The sequence below is a fragment of the Cnephaeus nilssonii genome (assembly GCF_951640355.1).
Source record: "Cnephaeus nilssonii genome assembly, chromosome: 6".
Taxonomy (NCBI): Eukaryota; Metazoa; Chordata; class Mammalia; order Chiroptera; family Vespertilionidae; genus Cnephaeus; species Cnephaeus nilssonii.
Window position 1 is genome coordinate 5,036,590 of NC_137077.1, and position 12,074 is coordinate 5,048,663.

A 12,074-nucleotide genomic window follows, 5' to 3' on the forward strand; every position below is an offset into this window, starting at 1 on the left:
GAGAGAGAGAGAGAGAGAGAGAGAGAGAGAAACATCAATGTGAGAAACATTGATCGGTTGCCTCCCACACACACACAGACTGGGGATCAAATCCACAACCTTTTGGTGTACAGGACAATGTTCCAACAAATTAAGCCACCCAGACACAATTTTTAAACAAGCACCCACAAGAATGGTTAAACTGGGTGGTCAAATATGACACAAAAAAATCCTATATAATAAAAGGCTAATACGCAAATTGTCCCCTCAGGAGTTAGATCGACCAGGATTTCGACCACTCACTATGATGTGCGCTGACCAACAGGGGGCAGCGCAGAACGAAGGAAGGCCCCGGCAGACAGCCAGAAGGCCCTGATCGGCCCTGATCGCCGGCCAGGCCTAGGACCCTACCCGTGCACGAATTTCATGCACCGGGCCTCTAGTTTCCTAATAAAAGGAATTCTTACTATAGAGATTTGGGGAGAATAAACTTCAGTATAAGATGAATTCGAGGAAAATAGAGCTGTAAGTTAAGGAGTTAGAATAGGAACAGAAATAAAGATAAGGTAAGGACAAACTGTTAGAACTTACAAAAGATCTGTATAATTAATAATTCAAAAAAATCAAAAGGGCGTTTTATAACTAGACCTTTTAAGTTGGGAAGAATGTATGTAATGAGAAGAGAATTTAATTAAGACATTGGAGTTAAGTTATTTAAAAAAAATAACACCTCAAGCACAAAGCCATATTATACCAAACTGGGAATGAAGATCAGTATTTACTCCACAAATTACATTCTCTTTTCTGAATCAATATAAAACTGTCTTCAACACTTTGATCTCCTTATAGGACTCCTATGAAAGCTCTGAACAGATTCCCCTTAAAAAGGGGCAGGGAAGGCATTCCAAGGGAGTAGAAATATAGAAACTAATACAATTAATTTTATCAACAAATGGGGATTCTTAAAATGGGGATACTGTCTATAAAACACATTAAATAAAATTTTGTTTGAAATAGACTGCAAAAGGTGTCAAATTTAAAAAGCATATTTCAGAAGAATTATGTCAGAAAAAATCTAGTTGTTTTAAAATACACAGAAAATAGAAAGATTAGTAGGGGAAACAGCATAAAAGAAGAATCTCACTTTTATTTCTAAATCCACGTTTACTGTTTAAATGTTTTATGACAATCATGTATTACTTTTATAATTAAAAAAATAAAACAATGTCCCTAGCCAGTTTGGCTCAGTGAATAGATCGTCAGCCCTCGGCTGAAGAGTCCCAGGTTCCATTCTGGTCAAGGGCACATACCTCTATTGCAGGCTCCTCCCCAGCCTAACTCCTGGACAGGGTGTGAGCAAGAGGCAACCAATCGATGTGTTTCTCTCACATCGATGTTTCTGTCTGTCTTTCCCTCTCTCTTCCACTCTCTCTGAAAATCAATGGAAACATATCCTTGGGTGAGGAATAAAAAATTAAAATAAAATAAAATGAAATAAAATAAAATAATAAAATAAATAAAATAAAATAATAAATAAAATAAAACAATGAATGGGAATTTCCATTAAGTTATTCAGCAATATGTCACTTTCAGGATCTACAATGTAGGTCCTACAATTCAATCATCCTTTGCTGACTACAGTTCTGAGATACAAAAAAAAAAATATTTCTGTTGCTTCAGACAAGAACATAGCACCTCTGTTCCCTACTTCCACAGAAGAGGTGGGTAGGTCTATGGGAAAAACACCTAGTGAGAAGATTTAGTTCTGCTTTCTCATTTCGATGTATGACTGCAGACCAAGCCCAGAAAAACAAACCAGGATTCGTCTGTGAAAAGGCAGTATAAGGTTTGTTAATACAAAACAAGGGAGAATGGTAAGACTACAACACATGGCGTTTCGTGTCCACTGTGGCTGTTTGAAACTCTCTCCAAAAGAAGTGCAGTTTGTATAACATAAAACTTGTGGGAGAATCTGCCCCAGCTATGATTCCTGAATACCCAAAGAAGCCGATTCAGGAGAGGGGTTACTGCAGCAGGTTTTTAAAGAGAAAGACTGGTTTGTTTGAGAAATGGATACCCTCCAGAGAATAGAACTTTCATCTGCATTTTAAAAACAGGCTTAATGCCATTTTCATTGTTTCCCCCAACTCCCTCTTATCCATGAGACTTTGATCTTGACAATTGCATTTTGCTAACCACAGTATTTTTCAGGAACATAGCTCCCAAGGTTGGCAAAGGATTTGTGTTTAAGAGATATTATAAAACACTTTAAAGTCAGAAAGATCTGGCCGAAACCGGTTTGGCTCAGTGGATACAGCGTCGGGCCTGTGGACTTAAGGGTCCCAGGTTCGATTCCGGTCAAGGGCATGTACCTTGGTTGCGGGCACATCCCCTGTAGGGGGTGTGCAAGAGGCAGCTGATTGATGTTTCTAACTCTCTATCCCTCTCTCTTCCTCTCTGTAAAAAATCAATAAAATATATTTAAAAAAAACCCACAAAACAAAAGTAAAGTCAGAAAGATCCGGGTTCCAATCCTAACTTCAATTTCAAGCTACATTACTATGAGCAAGTTAGCTACCCTGATCTCTGAATTCAATGGAGACACTGTAATTGGCAAAGTATTCTGTGCACAGAAAACCCTTGTCAAACGAGAGCTATGCTTTTTATAAAGACCTCTGACCAGAGTAAAGTGTAGGGTTTGGGAAGTGGGCAGAGGAGCAGAAAGAAACACCTGAAGTTTGCCTGTAATTTCACTGGGACTAGATGTTTGGTATTCTAATTTGTTAAAGATAAATAGATCCCAACAGCCCATGCAGAATATAAATGCATTTGACAGAATACAGCTAAGTTAGGACTTATACTGTAAGCTATTTTTAAAACTGCCTGCTTAGCAAATTAAACCAGCTGTGAAAATACCCTGGTTTCCATTCACAACAAATATGAGATGAGCATTCTCCTTTAACGAACCTGGACACGTGGCAGCATAGCTATTCTGCATAATTCATTCCTAAGGGCTGCAAAGACACAATTTTCATAAGACAGACCAAAACTAAAAACCATTTTCTAGAAAATACAAAAGGTGAGAGAATGCAATTTCTCTACAGATTTTCAGTAAATTCCATGAATCACTGAACCATTCAAGTTAGGAGACTACTGTCTGAATAAAAAATAGTTATATCAGTCCTTTAAGCCACTATTAACTATCCTTTTTTAAAATATATTTTTATTTATTTCAGAGAGGAAGGGAGAGGGAGAGAGAGACAGAAACATCAATGATGAGAGAGAATCACTGATCGGCTGCCTCCTGCATGCCCCCAACTGGGGATCAAGACTGCAACCCGGGCATGTGCCCTTGACCAGAATCGAACCTGAGACCCTTCAGTCCACAGGTCGATGCTTTATCCACTGAGCCAAACCGGTTAGGGCTCAACTACCTTTTTCTTTAACAGGACATATGAAACACTAGTATGATCTGCAACACCATTTTTCAAGGTCTGTGACAGAGGGTAAAAAAAACCTACTCATTGCCACCAAAAGCTACCCAGAGGACTCCCAATTTCAGATTTAAAACTTAATCACTTTTAAATCAGGAAGGAAGAAATCCTGAATTATTCAGAATTATTTGGCTAAGTTACATTATTTATAAATCCTATTCCTAGGGAAACAATTTGTGATTTAAACAAAGATCAGAAATATAAATAACTCAATGGAAAAGAATTTCAGGAAGTACTATTCAAATAAATTCACACTTGGAATGCAAGAAAACAGCCTATTAATTTCATCACTTCATAAAGACACTGCTAAGAAAAGGATATACAATTTTGTGCTTTCTTTGGAAATCAACCCGACTGAATTAGTTCCATTTGGAACATCCTCTTGAAGCCTTTGCTGAAGTGTAACATAAATTCCGATTACTCAAGTATGAAAAACTACAAAGCCAACTTTCTTGTCCCTCCAGTTAGTGTGTCTATAAATAGAAGCAATGCATTAACAGCAGCCAAAGCAATTGGTGAGTTCCACAATGTGCCCAACATATACATCCCTGCAAACATGCTCTCAGCATGTTTAACCAAAGTGCTTTTGACGATCTGTAATAAGACCCTTTTTAAATAAAGTGTGACTCACTGTTTGCTTTCTTCACCAGGAGGTGGAGTCTTGCCATGCCCTTCCATTACAAAATCCTCCTGTTCCACCTGCAAAGGCAAGCACCACAGGTCAGCAGCAGCCAGTAACTATGGTGTAACTCACTCCAAAGTGCCCTTGCAGACCACATCGGACTAGACAGCTTTGTTGAGCCTGATGTCAATGCACACATCTGGAGTTCCCATCTCCTTCATGGCAAATGTCTGGATCTCTCTGAGTGCCCCAGGGGCAAGCTTCTTGAAACCCACTCCACGGATGCGCTTGAGTGTTGATGGTGTATTCTCCCTCACTGTCACTACTGCACTGATGGCAGAATGGCCCTTCTTCTCAACACCCTTCTTTACGGGAGCAATGATGCTGGACCCAAGTTGGAAAGCCAGGTTTCGACTTTTATTCTTCTCTAAGAACTTCTTATTGGGCACCTTACAGGGCTTTGTCAAGGAGAGGAAGGATGCTCCTATCCTAAGTTTACACAGTGATCTAAAACTTCTAGAATAAAAACTAGGGTTAAAATGTTGCAAGGGAACCTTATTTGAAGCTACAGATGATCCTGATCTGGATTCTGGTTATAAGAATGTATACATTCATGGGGAAAAAATCACTGAACTATGCATTTTATGCACTTAATCATATGAATGTCAGACTTTAGTTAGAAAATAAGTGACAAATTGTTTAAATGTATTAAATTACTTGAAACCTAAATCATTTCCTCAAAGACAAAAATGACTATTTTCAAATTATACTGTATTATAAAATTTTCTTGATCCTTCATCTTTAACAATCCTCTCCAATTAAAGAGCTCTAAATTGTGGACCTTAGTCTCTGCTTATTATTTTAAACAAACAACAAATAAACAAAAGGCTTATCTATACTCAATTTCGAATTAGCATAATAATGATGAGAAGAAATGATTTAAAAAGCCTACAGCTTCAATAACCTCCCTATACTGGCTTCCAAATTTTTAACTCCAGCCTTCTTTTGCATACAAGTCTTCTCCACTGGGATGGTTCAACAGGGCCATAACAAAACACCATCTTGCCTCAAATTTCCTCTCCTTTTTATATCCCCTATGTCTGTGAATAGTGCCAGCATTCACTAAGATTCCCAACAGGAAACCTATAATCGTACAAGATTCTCCAAGCTTCCTTAACCCCACATATCCTATTAATCACCAAGTACCATGGCTTCTACCTCCTAAATAGCTCTCATATCCGTCACCCCTTCTAATCCCTTTTAACTGCCATAGTTAAAGCCAGCTTCTCTAAATCTCACTACTATAATAGCCTTCTCATTGGTCTTTGTGCTTCTGAGTCCCATCTCATTTCAATTCATCTTCTAAACCACTTTCATGAAGTGGACTTGGTAAATTGCAAATCTGATTACATCACTCTCCTAGAAATTATTCAATGGCACTCTATCACCTGTCCTGAGGGATAGTTCAATTCATTTGCCTAAGTGATTTTTTTTTTTTTATCTGCCCTGCTTCACTCACCCATGAAACACACACAAACTCCTCACCCTCTCGGCCTTTACATATAATGTTCCATCTTGCTTGGAAGCCCTGGTCTTCCATAGCACGTACACTTTAAATTCCCACTCATTCCTTCAAGTGCCAATTTAAATAATTTTTCCCAGAAGGCACTATCTCCTTCACCAGGGTTCATACCTTTTCTTCATCTCCATCATCTCATAAGGCAATAGACAGTTCAGAAAGATCACTGGTCCTTATTGCCACTTCCTGTTTTCCTCAAGTCCATGTCCAGTCTCTCTGCATCCTAATTTATTTTTTCTACAAATTTCCTGAACACTTTTGGACTTAATTTGATTACTTCTACCATTCCTCCCCATTGACCTCATCTTCACAAGTTTCAGTATAGTTATTCATAAAACTTACATCATATCCTCACCTTTCTTCCACTATTATTAATTCATCCAACATATTACATGCTAAGTGCTGTGCTGAGATAATAGTGAAGAAAGACAGTTTTTGCCATAAAAAAAAGTAACAGATTAGTAGTAAAGACAAACAAAACCAGTCACTTACAAAACAGTGTGAGAAAGCAATGAAACAACAGGAAGCACACTTAACTCAGTCTAAAGAAATCCGATACTCTCTGTCCTAGACAGGTGACCATCTCTTTCCTGCTTCAGCTAGGAATGGGCAGGACCCAAGGCTGAGCCTCACCATCAATCTGTACTGCTATACACTCAGGTCTATGAACTCTGAAATCCGTCTCAGACCACAAGTGTCTCTTCCACTCCCTCCCTCCATGTGAACCTGCAAGGAGTCCTCATAGTAACATCTAGTCCACAGTTCTTTTTCCTCCGATTCCTTTCAGAGCCTCACTTGAGAGGCACAGTATAATTAAAGTTCCTTTCTTGTACATTTTTTTATTTTCCCTGGAACTAACAATTACTATTTCCTCTTCTTTTACTTTCTCTCCATATTTTTGGCTCAGTATTTATTATGCATTTTTCACCAATTCATCCTCAAACTTTCCAACAGAGCTGTAAGTCTCCTTTATCTCAGTTCAAACACTTCAAATAATCTATCAATTTCATTCCAGGCCTGGAGACCATCCTCAGGGGTTTTCCCTTGTTCCTGTCTGGATTGTTTGCTCTCTGGGCTGCTAATTAGCTGACACCTTGCCAGGGATGTCTCTTCCCCTTCATCTCTGGAATTCCCTGCTCTCTCTCCTACATTGGAGCAGCTGTTTCCCAGACCCTTTGACTTTCTCTTTTATGGTTACTCCCTCATTGAGGTGGAATGTATATTATTTAGTCTAACTGATTCTAAATTGATAAACTATACAATAATTTAAAAATCAAGAAAACCAGTCTTTTCCGTTTTTCTCAGAAAGAAGGTGGAAACTAAGTTTATGACAATAAAACATTCTATGTTGGTCTAATTACATGCTCACCAAGTTCCAATTACAACTTAGCTCTTCAGGGAGAGAATGTATTAACCAGAGGATCCAAGAGTCCAGTCTTTCCTAACATTATAGTTCATTGTAAGTTAATAAATTAGGAACTTCAGAAATCCTGAGGTCTGTGTATCTTGGGTGTCCTGGGTGTCCGTGTCTCTGTGTGTCTGGGGAAGAGTCCTAGAGTATGTGTGTACCCCAGATTCTGACTAATCCTGAATGAGATTCAGGATCTAGACGAATCTGATGCAAGTCTATAGGCTTCTGCTTTTTTAAAAATTAATTTATTTATTATTTATCTACATTCTGGTGAGATGGGAATAAAACAAATAAGAGGACAGGATAATATCTATTTCTCTCCCCAACCCATGGACTGTAGAGAGGGGGGATTCAGAAAGAAGCTGAAAGAGTTGTTTTCATGAGGGACCCTGAGACTTGGGGCTCAAACAGTACTTCTGCGAAGCCCGGCCCACAAAGTACAACAGAGCAGAGAAGGGGGTGGCCTCTCCAAACTCAGTGAAGCACCGCCTGAGGCCAATGGGCAGCGAGGACTGGTCTGATGGGAATTCACAGATACAGTAGAATCTCGTTTCTTGAACTTAATTCATTCCGGAAGGTTGTTGAAACCGAATCACTTTTCCCCATTAAATTGAATTAATCCATTCCCGACCTCCAAGTGATTCCCTGTTTTAACCTTTCTTTTATACAGTACATGTTTAATGTATATTTAATCTATAAATGAACACTTGAAAAACAAAAAGGACATGGAATATAAATGAAAATTTAACAAAAAGGGAAGGAAGTATACAGTAAAAAATGAAAATTTAATAATAATTATAAGCAACAACAAAAGCAAAAAACCATGAAAATATTCACAGCACAATATACTGTGATTTTAACACTGGTAAAACTGACTCATACTTGCACATTCTCTCCTTTATTTGTCATGTGACTGATCTTACAGGTCTCAGCATGAAAGGGTTGTCAGGTTGAGAAGTGAATTGTTTGAGATGGGAGACATTCAAGAATCAAGGTTTGACTGTATTTTTTTCTTGTCTTAATAAAAAAAAAATTTACTGATGTGCCCCAACCAGTTTGGCTCAGTGGATAGAGCATCAGCCTGGGACTGAAGGATCCCGCGTTCGATTCCGGTCAAGGGCATGTACCTCGGTTGCAGGCTCACTCGTATGCAGAAGTCAAACAATCGATGTGTCTCTCTCACATTGATGTTTCTCCCTCTGTCTCTCCCACTCCCTTTCACTCTTTGTAAAAATCAATGGAAAAATATCCTTGAGTGAGGATTAACAAAAAAAAAATAATAATTTACTGATGTGAAATTCACATAACATAAAATTAACCATTATAAGTTGAACAATTCAGTGGCATTTGGTATAGTCACAATGTTGTACAACTACCATCTCTATCAAGTTTCAAAACATTTCCATCACCCCAACTAGAAACCCTATACCTAGTAAGTACTTATTCCTCATTTTCTCTTCTCCCTCAAAGAGCCCCTGATAAACACCAGGCTGTGTTTTATCTCAATGTATTTATCTATTTTGCATTATTTCATATAAATGGAATCACACAAAATGACCTTTTGTGCCTGGCGTCTTCCATACAACGTGATGTTTTGACCATTCCCAGTGACATTTTGACACCTCTCCACTTTTACTCTGGTGAAGGAATAAGCCTTTCCACAGAGACTACCAGTAGCAGGGGAGACAAAAAAAGGAATCCCCTTAGGAGGGTCCAGGGCAGCCAATAATGCTCTAAGTGCTGGGCACTGGCCTGGACACAATGTGAGATACCCTTGGAACTTCCAGGAGGGACTAGAGACAACATTGAAAGGAGAAGGAGGGAGGTGAAGTGAGGGTGCTACTGAGGGTCCCATATGACCAAACAGAGAAAGAGCCAGGCAGATTCAGGACACAGAGGCAGATCATACTGTTATACATAACTACACAGATAACTATTTATATACAGGGTTTGACAGTGGTAACAGTCACTTAAGCTTTAGCTTGAAAAACCAAACCAATGGCATGACAGAGACTGTGATGGGGGTTGGACAGAATATGAATTTGGAATCTATATCTGTTGAGTCTTAGTGTCTTTCAAATGACTTTCAAAATAATTTCTTTTGGTAATAAATAAATTAATTAATTTTTTTAAAAAACAAACAAGCTACTACTTAAAAATTTATAATAAAAAAACGTGTAAAAAGTAATCAGTGATGCCTCTGTGCAACAGGAATACTTCTACTTTTTACTGTACACACTTCTGATTTGCTTCAATTTTTCAAATAAGTATATATATAACTTGCATAACAAAATATTAAAAGGTAAAGTGAAATTTGTTTTAATTTTCAAATAAGTATATATAACTTGTATAACAAAATATTAAAAGGTATTCTACAAATTAATCATTAAGTTCTCTAGGAGTTCAGTAAAATCTGTTTTAAATTTCTCATGTAGCAAAACAAAAATGGATATTGAGAAAAAAAATCTCATTCTAAGGTTGTCTACCTTAAATCAATCTAATTTCTAAATTCACCTAAAACAAAACACCCACTCCACTCATCCACTGCCTCTGTTTTTCATTTCTACTCATATTGTTTGCATCTTTAGCAATTCACTGACCTTGGAACCGCTTTCTTCCGATACTTCTCCCTCATTGGTTTGCATGGGAACAGACTCTGTGCAAAACTCTGCAGAAACACACAGATACTGCCTAAAAGAGGTAGGAAGAGAAAAACACAGAAGGAATTCAGTTCAGACATTTGTTTTTTCAAAGATTAGATTAAAATTCTGCTACTGATACTGTACACTGTGAAGTACAACCTTAACCTGTGTGTGTGTGTGTGTGTGTGTGTGTGTGTGTGCGCACATCTGTCTGTCTATACACATATATCTGAAGTAGAGAGGGAATTTTCCCCACCTTGAGGGAGGTTAGCTAGCAAAAGTTTAACCCTTTGCACTCGCTTGCTTTTTTCTCGATTCCTTTATTCTAATGCTAACCGTGTCGAGTCACACTCGACATCCGAGTGCAAAAGGTTAAGACACTGGAGTATTGAACAGTACTAGACAATTTTCTTTTTATTTGTCTTTTGGCAGAAGTGATATTGAAAATCTTTAGTAACTCATACAGTACAAATACTGACCTGTCAGAAAGGATATCTACCTAAGTAAAGCATTGAACCAACTAGAGGCCCGGTGCATTAAATTCATGCATGGGGGGGGGAGGTGTCCCTCAGCCCAGCCTGCATCCTCTCTAATCTGGGACCCCTCAGGGGATGTCTGACTGCCGAGTGGGATCGGGCCTAAATCAGCAGTTGGACATCCCTCTCACAATCCGGGACTGTGGCTCCTAACCACTCACCTGCCTGCCTGCCTGATTGCCCCTAACCACTCTGCCTGCCAGCCTGATAGCCCCTTAACCGCTCCCCTGCTGGCCTGATTGATGCCCAACTGCTCCCCTGCCAGCATGATCATCCCTAACTGCCCTCCCCTGCCGGCCCAATCACCCCAACTGCCTTCCCCTGCGGGGCTGAGGGGACTGGGGAGCTGAGGCTAGATGAGGCTGGATGCTGCGGGGACTGGGTGAGGTGAGGCTGAGGGGACTGGGGGATTCTGGCTGGATGAGGTGGGGCTGAGGGGATTGGGGGACTGAGGTTGGATGAGGTGGGGCTGAGGGGGGACTGAGGCGGAGCGGAGGGGACTGGTGGACTCCGGCTGGATGAGGTGGGGCTGAGGGGACTGGGCGCCACCATCTTGTGGCTGTGGGCGCCGCCACCTTGTGAGGGTGTGATGGTCAATTAGCATATTCCCTCTTTATTAGATAGGATTGTTATGCAGTAGCCAATTGTACTGCCTGAATATTAAGCTAGGCTATTCAAATTGGCTGGGTTTCTTGCGTTTATAACTTATGTTCAACATTTGTGATATTTTATGACGGAAATTAAGCTGTACTCTAATGATTGATTCTACTTGTTTTATTTTAAGAAAATGCGCTTAATAAACTAAATGTCAGTTAATTTATTTTTATAAGAGAACAGGTTATTCATAGGGCATGACAATAAAAAGTAATTCTCCTCCAAGAATAAAATGAATCAAGTAAAAGTTTATTAAAATTTCATAAATTAAAATATACCAAAACAACTATAAGTTTATGCAACATTCAAATTAATTCATTAAATAAGTATTGAGTAATCATTACTCAAAACTGACACAAAAATCTCTATTATACATGCAGGTACAAATATTTTTAAATGTTTCAAATGCTTTAAAAGGCTCATAGTGACAAAATACAAAAGCTAAAAAGATGCTTTATAGTGTACTTTTTGTGTGTGCAGAGAAATCTCTTTATGGATGTAGCAGCTTCGGGGGGCTGACACTCTGCCTCTGGTGCAGGCTTCTCACTAACCAGCCACAACACCTGAGGCCAAGAAGACAGTTCTGCCTGGCTGGCATGGCTCCATGTTTGAGCGAAGACCTATGAACCAGGAGGTCATGGTTCGATTCCCAGTCAGGGCACATGCTCGGGTTGGGAACTTGATCCGCAGTGGGGGGTGGGGGGTGCAAGAGGCAGCTAATTAATGATTCTTGCTCGTCATTGATATTTCTATCTCTCTCTCCCTCTCCCTCCCTCTCTGAAATAAAAAAGAAAAAGAAAAAGACAGTTCTGGGAATCTGTTTCCTCATCAGCTGGGTGGGAAAAGGGTATCAAAATATCTACTATGCTCACCTAATGAGGATTTGGGGGAACTAATGTGTATTTATCTGATGTAAAATGTAAAACGGGTACAGTGGAAGCTCTCTCAGTCAACTCCCATTCACTCATTCCAGGTGACCTGACATTGCCCATTCCCTCTGTAAAACATATGACTGATGCTCACAGCAAGTGAAACAGGCTTTCTCTAGTTGGTTTCGACCCTCACCTGTTTATGACACATGTATATTACTCCCCAAATTTTACTTCCTGTCTGTTTATCAAGACTAATCTCATGCAGTGGGTGTTAGGGTTTGTGAG

General features: G+C 39.3%; 1 protein-coding gene across 2 annotated transcripts in view; it reads right to left on the minus strand.

Annotated features, from left to right (window-relative positions):
* TNRC6B (trinucleotide repeat containing adaptor 6B) overlaps positions 1-12,074 on the minus strand; it is a 216,025-nt gene that overhangs the window by 151,248 nt on the left and 52,703 nt on the right. For both annotated transcript variants that reach the window (XM_079774127.1, XM_079774129.1), the window contains exons 3-4: positions 9,686-9,776; positions 4,105-4,172 (exon numbers count right to left, since the gene is read on the minus strand). In XM_079774127.1, coding sequence (XP_079630253.1) covers positions 4,105-4,172; positions 9,686-9,730 — 113 coding nt within the window. In that variant the 5' untranslated portion in view covers positions 9,731-9,776. The remainder of the gene's footprint in view (positions 1-4,104; positions 4,173-9,685; positions 9,777-12,074) is intronic.